The following is a 17,831-nucleotide window of genomic DNA, read 5'->3' as shown; positions in this document are numbered from 1 at the left end:
TGTTGGGGCTGGACAGGAGGAGGGGGAGGAGGAGGAGGAAGGCAGCAGCCCCTTGGCCATGGCAGGACAGGGAGGAAGGAGGTCACCCCAAGGTCACCCTGGCTGGGCCAGTGCCAGCACCAGCCCCCGAGCCCTTCCCATGACCAGCTCCCACGTTTGTCCCCACGTGGAGCCAACATCAAGGGCATGTGCCGGTCCCGGGAGCTCCGCGGGCTTGGCTGTGCCTGGTAGAGCCGGTCTCTGCGGTTCCCAGTTTGTCTTTTTTAAATATTTTATTTTTGTAACAACGTCAGAGTTTAAAAATCTGCCATAAATAACAGCCCCTCTTGGCAGCCCCTTCCCCGGGGGCGTTAACAGGTAGAAAATGCCAGTCGTACAAAACGGATGCGTGGTCAGGGTGAAGGTGGGGAGGGCGCACACCCCCCTCCTCCCCACGGCACGGGTGCGGCGGGGGGCACGGGACCCTCCCTGGAATCAGACCACAGGACTCATCATCATCATCATCACTATGAACACAATGTCACAATGAGACCCAAAGCAGTAAGAGCACCCCGGCTTCCTCCCCGATGCCACTGAGGTGGGGGGAGCTGCCACGGACCCCAAAGAAGGGGATGCTCTGAACTGGGTGGAGACCACCCCCCCACCCTGCCGCGGGCATCTGGGGACGGTCCCTTGGGTGGCCCCACTGGGGCAGGGCTCAGGCCACCACGAAGGGACAAGCAGTGGCCCCCAGGAGCAGCACAGCCCGCTACAGGCAGGGAAAGGTGGGGGACAGGGTGTCTCCCCCCCAGTCCAGGGCAGTGTGGGGAGGAGGTCGGTCTCTTACTGGTTTGCCTGGGGTTGGGGGGGCCGGGGGCCTGTCCCCCCGGGGTCAGGAGCTGCCCCGGATCCTCTCCATGTAGCTCCTGAGCTCCTCGGGGTCCCGCAGCCCCATGTCCTCGCACACCCAGCGAATGTCATCCTCGCTGGCCACCAGGATGGACTGGACGTTGGGGGCGGGCTGGGGGGGCTCCTCGGGGACCCGGGGGGACGCGAAGGTGACAAATTCCACCCGCTTCCTCCGGCCACCCCCTGGCGTAACCCCCTCTTTACGAGGCAGGGGAGCTCCGGGTGTCGGGGTGCTGGGGGGAACAACCCCTATTTCGGAACCAGGCGCGGTGCCCGGGGGTACCCCGCAACAGCAGCGCCCGGCCTCGGGGGCCACCTCGGGGGCCGGGGGCTCGGGCTGCCGGCGGTCCAGTTGCCGGCTCAGCTCCTCCTGGTCGGTGCCCAACCAGACCCAGTTGTGGGGCTGGGGGGCTGAAGGGGCCGCGCCGGCATCTGGCAGCTCCTTCTGCTGGTACCGCAGGACGAAGAAGATGCAGTTGATGAGGAAGATGAAGATGGCCAAGCAGAAGACGCCCAGCAGGACGTACATGCCGATCTCCAGGTCGGTCACCCGCTCGGGAGCCTTCACCATCTCATCCTCCTCCTCCTCTTCCTCCCCGCCGGCACGGTTGCGGCCGTAGCCTTCCTCCTCTTCCTCCTCCGAGGAAGACCCCAGCCCTTGGAGCTTGGTGGAGGCAGGTCCGACGCCGGCGGGGTCCCTCCGCCGCGGCTCGCTGGCCGCCGTCACCGCCTCCCCCGACATGGCCCCCTCGGCTCGTGGGAAGGGCGAGCTGGCCCGGGGGGGGCCACCCCGGGGGCTACCGGAGGTGGGGGCACGCCGGCCGGCCCCTACCTCAAGCCAAGCAGTGACGGTGGCCAATGCGGCCACTCGGTGCCGGCCCCGGCGACAGGCATCCAGGGGGTGCAGGCTGAGCTGCAGCAGAGCCCCTCGCCCCGGCCCCTCCGCCACCACCCAGGGGCGAGCGGCGGGGACACCGGGCGAGCCCCCCACGGTGGCCACGGCGGGGTCTAGCGAGGTCACGGTCAAGGCCGCATCCTGCCAGCCGTACAGCTCCAGTGGGGCCAGCGTGCGGTCGGAGAAGGACAGCCAGACGGACAGCGTCGCCTCCTGCCACAGATGACGGGGAAAGGGGGGGGCATGGCACCGGAGAGGGGGGCAGGGCACCCCGACACTGCCTGCCCCCCACCCTGCTCACCTGTCTGGGGGCACGCAGGGTGGCTGTGCCCTGGGCGGTGGCCGTGACCAGCCCGGGGTGGCCCGGCTCTGCCCGCAGGCTCAGGGCCAGCCCAGACACCACCTGGGCTCGCAGCTCCGTCACCGTCACCTTCTCCTCCGACACCACCAGCATCTGCTCCCCCAGGATGGAATCCGAGAGCGGGGAGCGGACCTGGGGGGGGCACCGAGGGGGGTGGAACCTTGTGAGCCCCCAGACTTCATGGCTTCCGACCTCTACTACCTCTGGCCTGGCCCCCCAAGTCTCTGCGTCCCTCAGCTCCCCCTGGGAACCCCACCTGCCCCCCATCTCCCTCCCTCTGCCCCCAGGACCCCCTCCAGACCCCACCTCTATCTCTCCGGCACCCACACCCCCCCAGCTCCGCCCCAGGATCCCACTCCAGTCCCTGCACGACCTACACTTCTCCTCTGCCCTCAGGACCCCCACCAGCCCCCCATATTCATCTCTCCCGCACCCAAAGCCCCCCAGTTCCCCCCCCAGGATCCTCCTCCAGTCCCTTCACACCCCCTCAAGCTCTCTTCTGCCCCCATGACCCCCACCAGCCCCCCACCTCTCTCCCTCTGCCCCCAGGACCCCCTCCAGCCCCTCAACTCCATCTCTCCAAACTCCACACCCTCCCCATCTCTCCCCTGCACCCCCCCAGTTCCCCTCTACCCCCCACAACACCCCCCTGCATCTCCCCCTGCCCCCCCAAAAGGCAAGTCCCCAAACCTACCTCCACAGAGGTGACCCCAGGCTCCCGGCCAACCACCACAGTGTCCCCCTCCAGCGAGGCCACACGGGGGTCTTGCACCCGGGTCCGGTTGGCTACCAGGTGGGTGACATCCAGAAGCCACTCGGGGCCAGGCAGGTAGGTGAGGTGATGGCCACCGTCGAGCGGGTGGGCCACGAAATGTGCCAGGACCCTCAGCTCCGTCCGCTGGTACTGTGGCCGGCACCCCCGCGCCCGCCGCTCGGCCTCCTCGCCAGGCTCCTCCGCCTCCGCCGGGGCGCTGGGGGGGTGGCGGGGACACCCGTGTCACCAGCCCTGCGGGGCTCAGCAGGGCTTGTTTGGGCGTAGAGGGGGGGGACCATGGGAGTGGGGGGCATGGGGGATGTGTCACGAGTGCATGGGGGCTCAGCGGGGCAGGGGTGCATCTCATGGGTGCCGTGGGGCTCGGTGGGGCGGGGACATGTGTCACGTGTGCGTGGGGGCTCAGCAGAGCAGGGGTGCCCACCCGAAGCACCATGTGGCCCAGCAGGGCAGAGACATGTGTCACGAGTGTGCTGGGGCTCAGCACCCACTCCCAGCTCCCTCCTCACCCGCCACCGTGGTGACGGGGGACCCCCCGCCTTTCCCAGGGCCCCGTGCTCACCTCTCGGGGCCCCCGGGCAGGCGCCAGCCCCGCACTTGCTCCAGCGTGGTGTCACCCAGTTGGACACGCAGCGGCAGCAGCGGTGCCCAGACGGTGAAGCGCAGCGAAGCGTGTAGGCGCCGGGCCCAGAAATCCACCCGGGCCCCCCGAGCCCCCCGGCTCTCTTTGCCCCCCACAAACACCGCATCACAGGCATCCGACACCTGAAGAGAGGAGCAGGCGGGTATGTAGAGGGGCAGGGGGAGCAGGCAGGGTCAGGGGGATGCTGGTGGTGGGTGTTGGGGGGGGAACGGGGGGGCTTTGCTCACCTGCAGCACCTGCTTGTCGGTCGACTCGCAGCCCGGGTGCTCGGTGAGCTCGGCCACGCCACCCCCCGCTTCCACCGCCACCAGTTTCACCGGGACAGCGCGGGGGACCCCGGTCAGCGGGGCCGTGTTGAGGATCTCCAGCTCCTGGGGGGCAAAGCGGGGGCTGAAATGCGTGGCCCCACGGGTTTTGGGGTCAGCACGGGGGCAGGGGGTGGAGGCCAGGGTGGGGGTCACCCACCTGTACCAAGGGGACGAGGGCACGGACGTCCCGCTCTGACACCTGGATCTCCCACACCAGTTTGTCCTTCTGGGCCTCAGGGTCCTGGCCCGGGTACTCCACCTGCCAGGTGAGGGGCCGCGCCGGCGCCAGCCCCCCTGTCCCATTCTCCACCGCCAGGTCCAAGTGCAGGAACGCAGCGGAATCGGCTGCCCTGCACCACCGCACAGGTATCGGGGCTGTACCGTGGCCCCCAGTCCCACCACTGGGCCATACTGGGATGGGAGTGGTGCAAGGCACAGGTCCCCCTGCTCCAACTGGGCCATATTGGGACAGGGATGCTGCAATGTACAGGTCACCCAGCTCTGCCTGGGCCTTACTGGGATGGGAGTGGTGTAACTCACAGGTCCCCCCCTGCTCCAATTGGGCCATACTGGGATGGCGGCAGTGTCATGCATGGGTCCCCTTTACTCTGACTGGGCCATACTGGGATGAGAGCAGTGCAAAGCACAGGTCCCCCTGCTCCAACTGGATCATACTGGGATGGGGGCAGCGCAAAGCACAGGTCCCCTTTACACTGACTGGGCACTACTGGACTGCACTGGGCCCCCATGCAGAAGCCCCCCTCCCATACCAGGGGTCCCCAGGGGTGGGGGTGCTGCCGCTGCTCCCTACCTCCAGCCTCCGCGGGCATCCCCGCTGCGCCGACACGTCACCACGACCGTGGAGTGTTTGGGACCCCGGGTGCGCTCCAGTTGGGTGCTCCAGGCCGTGGGGACCCCGGGGCGGGCGCCCACCACCTGCAGCCCCTTCTTCGCCTTGATCCTGCCACCGGATCCCCGTCACACAACCCAGGGAGGCGGGGGGGAGGGTGTGTCCCGCCCTCCAAACTTCCCAGCACGCGTCACCCTCCACAGGGGGGGGGCGTCCCGAGTCTTACCGGAGCGTCAACTGGTCAGCGGTGAAATTGTGCCGTAGGGCGACGGTGGCAGTGAAACGCTGCCCGGGGCGCAGGGTGGCGTCGGGCACCCGCAGCAGCACCTTATCGTCCAACCGTACCTCCTGCCGCCGCGCCGGCTCGCTGGCCCGCAGCTCCAACGTGCCCAGGTACCGCCGGGCCTCTCCGCTGCGGCTCCGTTCCCGGCCCCCGGCGCGGCCGCATTCCCCCGGGCCCACCACGCCGTAGTGAAGCTCCACCGGCTCAGGGGGTTCGGGGCGCCCCGGGGGTTCGGCTGCCCGGCGGCGGCTGCGTGGGGTGGGGGATGCCGGGGAGAACCAGCGCGGGGGGATCTCCAGCTCCACCACGCAGACACCCAGGGGTGCCTGGAGGGGAGAGCAGGACCCCGGGTCAGGGTGAGGGGGATAAGTGGGGGTGTCCCCAGGCAGGGAAGGGGTGTGCTCCAACCGCGGTGGGTGGCACTGACCTGCAGGCGGCATGTCCCACGGGCCACCCGGCCGCGGTGGTGGGCATGGAGGGTGACGCAGGGCAGGTCACGCTCCCTGGGGTGCTCCTGCTCCCCGGGGTGTTCCCTCTCCCCAGGGTGCTCCCGCTCCCCAGGCAGCCAGTCAGGACCCTGCAAGTGGAAGAGGACACGGGCGAAGGGCTCGGCCGGGGACACGGCGCTCTCAAGGGACACGGCGCGGATGGCCCAAGGTACCGAACCGTCCCTTCCCAGGGGGGTCTCCATGGGCACCTCCTGCAAAAAGACAGGGAGATGGTGACAGGAGGTTGCGGCAAGGTGGGGTGGGGGTCCCAGGGTGGTGCTGGGGGGGCCAGCGGGGGCCATTTTACCTGCCGGGTGCTGAAGGGCGGGTAGGTGGCCTGGACGAGGGGCTGTGTGGCGGAGTTGTGGCGCAGAAGCAGGTAGGTCTCGCTGCGGGCGTGCAGGGAGGTGTTGGCGGGCAAATCCTGGTCCACCCGTTGTAGCCGGTAGTATTCAGGCACGCCGAGCACCTCCAGGTCCGCCGGTAGGTATACGGGGTCAGGGGGGTCGCCGTCACCCCTCACTGCGAGGACAGGCGGGACAGGGGCTGTGTCACCAGTTTTGGGGGGGGTCTCCGTGCCCACTGAGTGCCGCGAGAAGAAAGCTGGCTTCGGCACTGCCGTGGCACCACGCAGCCCCCACCCCCCCCCGGTAATGGGGTCACCCCAAACCCCAGGAAGCTGTGACTGGGGGGATGCTGCACCCTCACAACTCCCTGTGTCCCCCAAAGCGGGTGCTGGAGGGTGGTGTGGCACCCCACTGGTGCTGGGGTCGGTGGGGGGGTGGGGGGGCCAGGCCTGGCTGCTCCCCGTTAACGAAGCGAGGTTCATCAGGCTGACCCCGTGGGGACCCGCTCCCACGGCGGGGAGAGGGGTCCCGCAGGGTGGGGGGGATCCAGATGATCACGGGGATCCCTGGGTGCCCGGAACAGATCCCCCCCGGGATACCCGAGCAGGGCTTCCCCACGGGCCCGGGGATAGATCCCCCGTGGGCACGGGAGGGGACAGCTCCCGGGGTATCCGGTGAGTTCCCGTGGGCTCGGGGGGGGCGGCAGTGGATCCCCTCGGACCGCAGGGATCCCGTGGGGATGGGGAGGGGATTCCTCCCTTGAGATCCCAGAGGATCCCACGGGGATCCCCTGCGGTGGGGTGGGGGGGGAGCAGATCCCCTCGGGATCGCGGGGGAGCGGATCCCGGCGATCCTGAACGCGGAGGAGGCGGGGGAGCGGGGACAGGTCGCCTCGGAACCTCGGTGGGAGCGGATCCACGCGGGACGGCGGGATCCCCGCGATCGGGTGCGGAGCCCGGCTCGGGGCTGCCGGTGCCGCTGCCGGTGCCGCCGCACTCACCTGAGGCGCAGATCAGGGCGGCGACCAGCAGCGCCAGCCGGGCCCCCGGGGCCGGTACCGGGGCCGGTGCGGGGGCCATGGCCGGGCGGGCTCCGCGGCGCGTCCGTGCGAGCGGCGGCCGCCGCTCCCGTCCCTCCGCCTCCGCGCCCAGACAATGGGGCCGGGGCGGGACCGGCACCGGCGCCGCCTCGTCCCGCCGGGTCCTAAACACCGGCCCTGCCCCCCCCGCCCCCCAACCGCCCCCCCCCCCCGCCACCGCCACCGTGCAGCGCCGGGCACCGCTCCAGCCCCGCTCCCCAAACCCAGCCCCGGGCTGCGCAGCGCTGAGCACCGCTCCAGCCCCATCGCGGACCCATCCCGCTCCCCATCCCCATTCCTGCTCCCCATCCCACTCCCCATCCCGCTCCCCATCCCCATTCCTGCTCCCCATCCCACTCCCCATCCCTGCTCCCATCTCCATTCCCGTTCCCCATCCCACTCCCCATTCCCATCCCTATCCCCATCCCATTGCCCATCCCCATTTCTCTTCCCCATCCCACTCCTCCCTGCTCCCCATCCTGATCCCTGCTCCCCATCCCCATTGCCCATCCCCATCCTCACCCCCATCCCTGCTCCCCATCCTGATCCCTGCTCCCCATTTCCCACCCCCCTTCCTGCTCCCCATCCCCATTCCTGCTCCCCATTTCCCATCTCCATCCCTGTCCCCACTTCCCATCCTGATCCCCACTCCCCATCCCATTCCCATCCCTGCTCCTCATCCTCACCCCCATTCCCCACCCCACCCCATCCTATCCCCACTCCAGGGCACCCCAGGCCTTGTGGGACCCCCCCTGAGCCGGGCAAGGGCTCTCCCACCACCTCATCTCCATCCTTCCCCGTCCCACCCCGATCATGGTGACTGAGAGCCACTGAGCAGGGAGTTGGAAGGGGGGGGGGGGAACGGGACACTGGGGACGCTGGAAGGCAGACATGGCCGGGGGCACGGAGCGAAGGTGACGGGGACAGAGAAGGGGCCAGATCCTGGCGTGGATACCCCCCCCCCCCCCCCTCGGTGCTCAGCACCAGCCTCAGCAAACACAGGGAGGACACCTGCACCCCCACCCACGCCTGTTCACCCCGAGTGGGGTGGGGGGGGGTCCCCAAAGGGAGCCCCCACTGCTCCCCGTGGCCCCCTCCCACCCTGCAGGGAGAGCAGCTGAGCCGGGCTGGGATCAAACCGTGTTTATTCAGAACCACGTTATCAAAACAGTTTAAAAAGCAGCTTAAAACTCAAGGAGTGACAGCGCGGAGCTCGGCTGCCGGCCCTGAGGGGGTTGTGATCCCCCCCCCCCAAGTGAGCAGAGCCCCCCGTTCTGGGCTGGGGGGCATTTGGGGCTGGGGGGGAGGCCCTCCCCGGGGGAAGGCACTCTCTTGCATGAAGGCACTGCGGTGTGTGTGCGCAGGGAGGGGGGGTCCCCAGCTTTGGGGGGGGCTGCACTAGGCAGGGGGGGCTCCCACGCTGGTGTCCACTCCCAGCGAGGAGGGGCTAATGAGTGCAGGGCCCCCAGGGAGAACCGTGGCAGCAGTGGCGGGGGGCAGAAAAAGGGGTGCAGGGGTGAGGGGGGGTGCTCAGCAAGGAGGACACATGCTTGGGGGGGGAGGGGGGACGGAGTGGGACAGGCTGTCCCCCGAGTCGTGGGGGCGGGGGTCACTCATCCCGGTTACGGGGACCCCCCCACTTCTGCCGCCGCCGCAGCTCTTCCACTTTCCACTCCAGGCTGCGCACGGCGGCATCCAGCTGGGGGTTGGGGGGCCCCCCCAAGTATCCCAGTAGGGTGTAGAGCACCCAGAGCCCCAGCAGCATCCCCGCCTGCGCCGTGGGGCTCCCCGGGGAGGTGACGATGTGGAGGAAGGCACCCAGGAAACAGCAGATTTTCACCCAGCGGAACACAGGCAGCAGTAGCCTCCAGAACCGTGACAGTAGCCAGGAGCCCATCGCGGCAGCCAAACCCCACAGCAACACCCGTTGCACCTCGCCGGGATCCAGCGCAGCTGCACGAAGCAGCCAGTCCCCTGGGAGGGAAACGGGGGGTCACCGGCGGCACGGCCACGGGTGGTTCCACCCCTTCCACCCCCCCCCCACAACCCCCTGGACCCCCCCTTTCCCCTTCTAGCTCACCGCTGATGCCAGAAGCGGCCAGGAGATCCCCCAGGATCCCGCAGAGCGTGGTCAGGGCCACCGAGATCCCCGAGGACATGACCCAGAGGCTCTGCAGGGACAAACGGGGCTGTGTTGGGGGGGTGGATGGGACGCAGCCCCCCTTTCACCCCTCCTGTGCCGCGGGGCAAGGACCTCACCTCCGCCACTAGCCACAGGGGCTGGGGGCCCACGCAGCTCTCCAGGGCCTCCCAGGTGGCCCGGCCCAGCCGCGACAGCGGGTCATCGGTGGTGGCTGCGGTGTGGCTACGAAATCCATCCTGGCCGTCCCCTGCCGTTGCCCCGAGGAAGGGGACCCACAGCAGCACCGCCAGCAGGGCCCGGCACCCCGTGTCACCCCCCATTTGGGGTCCTGCCTCCAGCCTGGTTTGGGGGGGGGTGTGTCTCTGCGAGGAGAGGGAGAACAGGGTGACAGCTGTGCCACCCACCCCCCGCCCCGAGCAGACCCACCATCCCAGAAGTGTCTGTGGGGCACAAATGGAGGCAGCGGGGTCCCCCGCCATGGCTTTGGGGTTCGCTGAGTGGGAGGTTCGCTGAGTGGGAGGGTAGGGCCGTGGCCCCCCCGGACTGAGCTGGCCCGGCGCAGGCCCGGCTGCCCGGGCTATCTTTAGGCCTGGCGTCTGCCCTGGCCAAGGGCACAGGCCCGGCTCAGGGGTGGAGGGGAAGGGGGGGCGCACCCCGACACCCCCTGTCCCGGAGGCGGGAGCAGGGTGCTCTGGGATGGGGCGCAGCCATCGCTGTTCCCCCTCCTCCCCCAAAGAAATCCCACACCCCCTCAGGCACCCCACTCCTCCCTGCACCCCCCCACAGGTCACCGGGCGTCCTGTCCCACCCTGATCCTTGGGTGCCCCCCCCCAAGCACCCCATCTCGCTGGGGACCCCCAGCCCTCAGACCCCTGGGAAGGAGGGGGGGAGCGCCCCTTCCCCACCATTCCGCATGACCCCCCTCTCTCCTCGTCCCCTTGAGTGCCCCCACCCCATCACCCGGGACCCCCCCAATCCCCCCAGGAGCCCCCACTCCTGGTCCCCCCCCCACTCCCAGGCCCCCCCCCCCCCCTCCCGGGAGCCCCACGTCCCCCACTCCTGGCTGCCCACCCCGCCTATCTCCCCCCCCTCGAGTCCCCCTCCCCGGGCCCACCACCCTGTTTTACCCTTCCCGGGGTCACCCCCACAACCCGGGAGCCCCCCCATCACCCGGTGTCCCCCCCCTCAGCGGGCAGCGCTCACCCCCGCCGCCGCACGGGGGCGCTGCCCGGCCGGAGCGCGGACAGCCCTATGGCCGCCCCGCCGCCGCGGGGCACGACGGGAACTGTAGGCCGCAGCCGCCGCGCGCCCGTTGCATGCCGGGACCTCTGGTCGCTATGGCAACGCCTCCCCCCCTCCGCGAGGTTCCGTGGCGACGCGCGGGGCACGCCGGGAAGCGCCGTTCCCGACGGGAGGGGTGTAGGGCGACGCGCGCGCGCTGGCGCGGTGCAGGCCGGGAGCGCTTCCGTTTCCGGTAGCGGCGTCGCCCGCGTGAGCCGTTGGGGACGTCGCGGCGATCGCGCGCTGCCCGGAACCGGAACTAGAACCGGAGCTTCGACCGGAACCGGAGCGGGCCGCGATCGGAGCGTTGCGGCCGCTCGGCGTCCGCCATGGCCCTCATCTGCTCCAGTGAGTGCGGAAGGCCGGCGGCCCTCCGGGAAGGCCCCGCAGGGAGGGGGTTACCGGGCTGTGGGGGTTACCGGGCTGTGGGGGTTAACGGGTGCTCGGTGGGACGGCGGCGGCCCGCCAGACCGTCGGCGGTGCCGTAACGGCCGCTCCCCTCCGTAGTTTCCAACGAGGTGCCCGAGCACCCCTGCGTCTCTCCGGTGTCCAACCACGTCTACGAGCGGCGGCTGATCGAGAAATACATCGCGGAAAACGGCACCGACCCCGTTAACAACCAGCCCCTCTCCGAGGAGCAGCTCATCGACATCAAAGGTAGCTGAGAGCAGGGGGAATTGTGCCGGTTCCCCGCCACCCCGGGGAAAGCAGCAGGGGACTTGGCCGTGTCACGAGTGGGCGTGCGGGACGGGGGTGCACAAGGTGCTTTGGGAGGATTTATTAATGGGGGTGATGGTGCAGGGTTAGGGGTGGAAGAAGAGGTTTGGAGGAGAAGTAGCGATGGCGGAGAAAGTGGGGGGACACCCTGGGCGCTTGCTGTAAGTCCCCAGGGGGGTGCTGGCACCCTGAAAGAGGATTTCCCAAGGGGTTGGCGAGTGACGCTCTCCCCGATAGCCCGGGGGAGGCAAACCGTCAGCTCGGTGGCAGAGCTGAGCTGCAGGGATTGGGGTGCTGAGGAAGCGGGGTGACTGTCTGAAGGGATTGACCAGAGTGTTGGGGATGTGATCGATGTCCTCATGCTGTCTCCTTGACAGTCGCCCACCCGATCCGGCCCAAACCTCCGTCCGCCACGAGCATCCCGGCCATCCTGAAAGCTCTCCAGGATGAGTGGGTAAGTGTTGGGCTCACAGCTGGGCAGGGAGCTGAGTGCCGGCAGCTGCCTGCGCTGTGGCTAATGCATTTCCCTCCCTGCTAGGATGCCGTCATGCTGCACAGCTTCACCCTTCGCCAGCAGCTGCAGACCACGCGCCAAGAGCTGTCCCACGCGCTCTACCAGCACGATGCCGCCTGCCGCGTCATTGCTCGCCTCACCAAGGAGGTCACTGCTGCCAGAGAAGGTGCCGTGGGGTGGGGACTCTACAGAGAGATCTGGACAGGCTGGAGCGATGGGCTGAGGGCAACTGGGGGACTTTCACTAAGGCCAAATGCCGGGTTCTGCCCTTGGGCCACAACAACCCCCAGCAGCACTACAGGCCTGGGGAGGAGTGGCTGGAGAGCTGCCAGTCAGAGAGGGACCTGGGGGGGTTGATTGCCAGCTGGCTGAACAGGAGCCAGCAGTGTGCCCAGGTGGCCAAGAAGGCCAGTGGCATCCTGGCTTGTATCAGCACTAGCGTGGCCAGCAGGGACAGGGAAGGGATCTTCCCCCTGTACTCGGCACTGGTGAGGCCGCCCCTCGATGACTGGGTTCAGTTTTGGGCCCCTCACTCCAAAAAGGCCATGGAATGACTCGAGCGTGTCCAGAGAAGGGCAATGGAGCTGGTGCAGGGTCTGGAGCACAGGTGTGATGGGGAGCGGCTGAGGGAACTGGGGGGGTTTAGTGTGGAGAAGAGGAGGCTGAGGGGAGACCTCATGGCCCTCTCCAACTCCCTGAAAGGAGGGTGCAGAGAGGGGGATGAGTCTCCTGAACCAAGGAACAAGCGACAGGACAAGAGGGAATGGCCTCAAGCTGCGCCAGGGCAGGGTCAGACTGGCTCTTAGGAAGTATTTCTTTGCAGAAGGGGTTGTTGGGCGTTGGAATGGGCTGCCCAGGGCAGGGGTGGAGTCCCCATCCCTGGAGGGGTTGAAGAGTGGGGTTGACCCAGTGCTGAGGGATCTGGTGGAGTTGAGAACGGTCAGGGTGAGGTTCATGGTTGGACTGGATGATCTTCAAGGGCTTTTCCAACCCAGATGATTCTGTGATTCCATGGGCCTCAGGGAGGGGGGGAGCATGTGGCCCAGCAGCAAGTAGCAATGGCTACACTGGACACCATCTCCTTTCCACTTCGAGTGCTTATTAAACTCACAGCCTTTCTCTGCCTCTGCAGCTTTGGCCACTCTGAAGCCACAAGCCGGCCTCATCGTGCCGCAGACGGTGCCATCCTCCCAGCCAAACATGGCGGTGAGTTCCCAACCGCCTCTCTCGGTGCTTTTCCCCGTGATCCCCCGATGCCAGCCTCCTCTTGTTTCCCCTGTGTCCCTCCTCCGGGTGTAACCAGCTCCTTTCTCTGTCCTGTGCAGGGAGCTGGCGAGTCCATGGATCTGGGAGAACTCGCAGGCATGACCCCCGAGATCATCCAGAAGGTGACGGATCTTCCATTTACGCTGCTACAGCCTCCAGCGGTGGCTGTTCCCCAACGTTCCCCCATGGGAGCCCCGCTCAGTCTGTGACCACCCTTTTGTTTTACAGCTTCAAGACAAGGCCACGGTGCTGACCACGGAGCGTAAGAAGGTAAGCAGCCCCATTTCGCTCCAAAGATGCCTCAGCAGCCAGGACGTGCCGTGCCCTGAGAGAGGCCGATGTTTTCTCTCCGCACCGTTTTCCTTTTGCAGAGAGGGAAGACGGTTCCAGAGGAGCTGGTGAAGCCGGAGGAACTCAGCAAGTACCGGCAGGTCGCTTCGCATGTGGTGAGTGCCAGGATGCGAGCTGGGGCTCAAAACCCACGTAGCCGGGCATCTGGGCCTCTCCTGTGCTGCTTCGTAGCATCAGTAAGCAACAGATCTGCTGCTGGGTAGATCACGGAGAGGATCCCGACTCTGTGCCACAGCCAGCAGGGACCTGGGCTGGAGGAGATGTGGCACATGCTCCCGCTGTCGGAATGAAACACCCTGGGCTCCCTCTAGGGCCTCTCAATTCTCTTGGGGGGCGTTTTTCTTGCTTGGAGCATTAATCTGGCATCCTCCTACCTCACGCAGGGGCTGCACAGTGCCAGCATCCCGGGGATCCTTGCCTTGGACCTCTGTCCTTCCGACACCAACAAGATCCTCACCGGTAAGGCAGCCTCCTCCGCCCACTGGGGACTGCGTGGTGACAGCTATGAGCCTGCGGCTGCCTGGGAGCGGGTCCCTTTCTCTGTGCTTTTGGGGGATAGTGGTGGGGCAAGGGGCATGAGGTATCCTCTCACTCCAAAAAGGCCATTGAATGACTCGAGCGTGTCCAGAGAAGGGCAACGGAGCTGGTGCAGGGTCTGGAGCACAGGTGTGATGGGGAGCGGCTGAGGGAACTGGGGGGGTTTAGTGTGGAGAAGAGGAGGCTGAGGGGAGACCTCATCGCCCTCTACAACTCCCTGAAAGGAGGGTGCAGAGAGCGGGGATGAGTCTCTTGACCCAAGGAACAAGCGACAGGACAAGAGGGAATGGCCTCAAGCTGCGCCAGGGCAGGGTCAGACTGGCTCTTAGGAAGTATTTCTTTGCAGAAGGGGTTGTTGGGCGTTGGAATGGGCTGCCCAGGGCAGGGGTGGAGTCCCCGTCCCTGGAGGGGTTGAAGAGTGGGGTTGACCCAGCGCTGAGGGATCTGGTGGAGTTGAGAACGGTCAGGGTGAGGTTCATGGTTGGACTGGATGATCTTCAAGGGCTTTTCCAACCCAGATGATTCTGGGATTCTGTGGAAGCTCCTCAGGACGGTGGTCCACAGGAAAAGTGGGTGGACTTGGACTTGGTTGGCCGCAGGCTCCCATCTCTCACCGCTCCCTGCTTCGTTTTCCAGGCGGGGCTGATAAAAATGTCATTGTCTTTGACAAGAGCTCAGAGCAGATCCTGGCAACACTCAAGGGACACTCCAAGAAGGTTACCAGTGTCGTTTTCCACCCGTCTCAGGTGCGCTCAGACCCGCATTCAGCCTCTTTCCTCATAGCCTGGCTGCCCCAGACTGGGCTTTCTGGGCCCTTTTCTGGTGCTCTGTTCCGGTGGGGCCAGTTCTTGCTTGTGGGGAGCTCTGGATGATGAAGAAGCGAAGTTTTTTTTCAATGGTAACTTCCCTGCCTCGTCCCTGTCTAGGATTTGGTGTTCTCAGCTTCTCCTGATGCTACTATCCGGATCTGGTCTGTGCCCAACGCCTCATGCGTGCAGGTCGTCCGTGCCCACGAGGGCTCCGTGACAGGGCTGAGCCTCCACGCGACGGGCGATTATCTCCTCAGCTCCTCTGATGACCAGGTGAGACCCAGCCCCAGGCTACAAACCACCCCTCCTGCTTCTCTTCTCTCTGAACTCAACACGCTGTTCTTCTCTTCCAGTACTGGGCTTTCTCGGATATCCAGACAGGCCGTGTCCTCACTAAGGTGACAGATGAGAGCTCTGGCTGTGGTAAGCTGAGAATCCCCACCCCAGGGGGGCTGTTGCAAGCCTGTGGAGAAGGAATTTTTCTGCCTGTGATCCCTGGGCTCTTGGAGCTCACAAGAACATGGAGGGGGGCTGCTGACAAAGTTAAAAAGTCTCCCCCAACCTTCTGAATCTCTCCCTGTGTCTTTGCAGCTCTCACCTGCGCACAGTTCCACCCGGACGGGCTTATTTTTGGAACAGGGACAATGGATTCTCAGATCAAGATCTGGGATCTGAAGGTAGGGCTGGTGTTGGGGGTTCAGGGAGGGACAGGCTGCTGGGGGTGTGCTTGGTTTGGGGCCCAGCAACGTGTTTGCTCCGAGGTGCAATGTCTGCTGGAGCCTGCGGAGCTTTGGGGAATCCCCTCTGAGGTTTTTCTTCAAAAATACAAAGCTTCAGCTCAAGAGCGGCCGCTTCTGGCGCCGTAGCTGGCAATTGGGGGTTGTCTTGTGACAAAAAGGTCTCTGTTGTGTCCCCAGGAGAATCGGTGGGGAGCAGGGCGGGGGTAGCTGGGCTCTGCTGCGGGCTGAGTCTGTGCTGGATGTTCCGGGGCCTTGCTCGGACCCACAGCTGTGAATTTGTCAGCACAACCCTGTGTTAGCAACATGCCGCAGCTCTGGCTGTTGGCAGGTCACCTCTACAGCCCCACATTGGCCTGTCGAGCTGTAGTTCGGGGCAACAAAGAGCGCGCGGAAGCAGCGCGGTCTCCGTCTGCCGCCCACTGCGTTTTAACTCTGAAGCAGAATGATGATGCAGAGCTGAGCTGCGGTTGCAAGGAGCAGCTCTCTGAGCTCCCGACTGTGAGGGTGTTGCGGTTCCCTGCCAGCAGCCTGTCTCTAACTCCCTTATCCCCAGGAACGCACCAACGTGGCCAACTTCCCAGGGCACTCGGGCCCCATCACCAGCATCGCCTTCTCCGAGAACGGCTACTACCTGGCCACGGCAGCGGACGACTCCTCTGTCAAGCTCTGGGACTTGCGTAAACTCAAGAACTTCAAGACGTTGCAACTGGACAATAACTTTGAGGTGTGTGATTGTCCCATTTTCTCCCTGATGGGTGGGCTGGGTGGCTCCTCTCCCAGCACCCACCATCCCAGGCCTGCTCCCCGCTGCACTCCTCTGCTTTGGGGGAGCCCGATGTGGAGGTGCTTTATTGATATGGATCTTTATTGATCATCTAGACGAGGGGATCAAGTGCACCCTCAGTCAGTTTGCAGACAACACCCAGTTGGGTGGGAGTGTTGATGTGCTCGAGGGCAGGGAGGCTCTGCAGAGAGACCTGGACAGGCTGGAGCGATGGGCTGAGGGCAACTGGGGGAGTTTCACTAAGGCCAAATGCCGGGTTCTGCCCTTGGGCCACAACAACCCCCAGCAGCGCTACAGGCCTGGGGAGGAGTGGCTGGAGAGCTGCCAGTCAGAGAGGGACCTGGGGGGGTTGATTGCCAGCCGGCTGAACAGGAGCCAGCAGTGTGCCCAGGTGGCCAAGAAGGCCACTGGTATCCTGGCTTGTATCAGCACTAGCGTGGCCAGCAGGGACAGGGAAGGGATCTTTCCCCTGTACTCGGCACTGGTGAGGCCGCCCCTCGATAACTGGGTTCAGTTTTGGTCCCCTCACTCCAAAAAGGCCATTGAATGACTCGAGCGTGTCCAGAGCAGGGCAACGGAGCTGGTGCAGGGTCTGGAGCACAGGTGTGATGGGGAGCGGCTGAGGGAACTGGGGGGGTTTAGTCTGGAGAAGAGGAGGCTGAGGGGAGACCTCATGGCCCTCTACAACTCCCTGAAAGGAGGGTGCAGAGAGGGGGGATGAGTCTCTTGACCCAAGGAACAAGCGACAGGACAAGAGGGAATGGCCTCAAGCTGCGCCAGGGCAGGGTCAGACTGGCTCTTAGGAAGTATTTCTTTGCAGAAGGGGTTGTTGGGCGTTGGAATGGGCTGCCCAGGGCAGGGGTGGAGTCCCCATCCCTGGAGGGGTTGAAGAGTGGGGTTGACCCAGCGCTGAGGGATCTGGTGGAGTTGGGAACAGTCAGGGTGAGGTTCATGGTTGGACTGGATGATCTTCAAGGGCTTTTCCAACCTAGATGATTCTGGGATTCTGTGCTGCTCCCCGAGAAGCCATTTGGAGCTTCCTGGGCCTGGTTTGAAGCCTCATTCCCCTTCTCCTCTGCAGGTCAAGTCGCTCATCTTCGACCAGAGTGGCACGTACTTGGCCCTGGGCGGGACCGACGTCCAGATCTACATCTGCAAGCAGTGGACGGAAATCCTCCACTTCACAGGTGAGGGGCTGGGGCTGGGGCTGGGGGGGGCTGGGGGAGGGCCGAGGCGGGAGCGGGGAGCTGTCTAGGTCCCCTCCTGGGGTGAGGAATTGCTCCCTTAGATCTGCAGCGTGAGCTGTGGGGTGCAAAGCGCTACCCCATACCATCAGCACCGCTGTCTGGGCCGAGACCCCTCCGTGGCTGCCCAGCCCTAGCTCTCGGCTTCCTTGGCACAGAGATGGCCGGGTTCTGCCCCACTGGGTGGGGGTTAACTCCGCTCAGTGCCGTAACCACGGGTTCTCTTCCCTCCCCAGAGCACAGCGGCCTCACCACAGGAGTGGCTTTTGGCCACCACGCCAAGTTCATTGCCTCAACGGGCATGGACCGGAGCCTGAAGTTCTATAGCCTGTAGCCCCGGACATGGGGCTGGGGGCCTTGCTGCCATGCTGGGGTTTGGGGTGGGAGGGTGGGAGGGGATTACTGGGGGGCGGGGGGAGGGGAGGGTGGCAAGTGGTTCGTTACTTCCCTGGGCTCCCCTGCTGTAGCTGTTGGCAGAGGGAAAGTTGGATGTTGCCTTCCCCATGCTTCACAGATTTGTTGTTTTAGTTTT

At 65.8% G+C, this 17,831-nt stretch overlaps 3 protein-coding genes across 3 annotated transcripts; 1 reads left to right on the top strand and 2 right to left on the bottom strand.

Annotated features, from left to right (window-relative positions):
* Positions 1-253: 253 nt before the first annotated feature.
* TMEM132A (transmembrane protein 132A) lies at positions 254-6,988 on the bottom strand. The gene is made up of 11 exons (XM_074884874.1): positions 6,836-6,988; positions 5,796-6,010; positions 5,428-5,700; positions 4,944-5,326; positions 4,679-4,828; positions 4,025-4,217; positions 3,787-3,930; positions 3,479-3,681; positions 2,839-3,115; positions 2,085-2,276; positions 254-1,996 (listed from the first exon to the last, which is right to left on the bottom strand). Exons 1-11 carry the CDS (start codon positions 6,912-6,914, stop codon positions 872-874), a joined length of 3,234 nt encoding a protein of 1,077 aa, XP_074740975.1. The 5' UTR covers positions 6,915-6,988; the 3' UTR covers positions 254-871.
* A 1,053-nt stretch (positions 6,989-8,041) lies between these two features.
* Positions 8,042-10,221, bottom strand: TMEM109 (transmembrane protein 109). Its single transcript, XM_074884811.1, has 4 exons — positions 10,184-10,221; positions 9,173-9,418; positions 8,994-9,084; positions 8,042-8,887 (listed from the first exon to the last, which is right to left on the bottom strand). The coding sequence occupies exons 2-4, from the start codon at positions 9,374-9,376 to the stop codon at positions 8,523-8,525; spliced, it is 660 nt and encodes a 219-aa protein (XP_074740912.1). The 5' UTR covers positions 9,377-9,418; positions 10,184-10,221; the 3' UTR covers positions 8,042-8,522.
* PRPF19 (pre-mRNA processing factor 19) lies at positions 9,283-17,673 on the top strand. Its single transcript, XM_074884810.1, has 17 exons — positions 9,283-9,412; positions 10,253-10,685; positions 10,845-10,994; positions 11,432-11,508; positions 11,593-11,734; positions 12,701-12,774; positions 12,894-12,956; positions 13,063-13,104; positions 13,206-13,280; positions 13,569-13,644; positions 14,359-14,468; positions 14,649-14,804; positions 14,885-14,954; positions 15,123-15,208; positions 15,825-15,995; positions 17,137-17,242; positions 17,536-17,673. The coding sequence occupies exons 2-17, from the start codon at positions 10,667-10,669 to the stop codon at positions 17,631-17,633; spliced, it is 1,515 nt and encodes a 504-aa protein (XP_074740911.1). The 5' UTR covers positions 9,283-9,412; positions 10,253-10,666; the 3' UTR covers positions 17,634-17,673.
* Positions 17,674-17,831: the final 158 nt, after the last annotated feature.

Source organism: Strix uralensis, chromosome 15, assembly GCF_047716275.1.
Source record: "Strix uralensis isolate ZFMK-TIS-50842 chromosome 15, bStrUra1, whole genome shotgun sequence".
Classification (NCBI taxonomy): Eukaryota; Metazoa; Chordata; class Aves; order Strigiformes; family Strigidae; genus Strix; species Strix uralensis.
The sequence above is the reverse complement of the archived record's forward strand: the minus strand, read 5'-3'. Positions and strand labels throughout refer to the sequence as shown.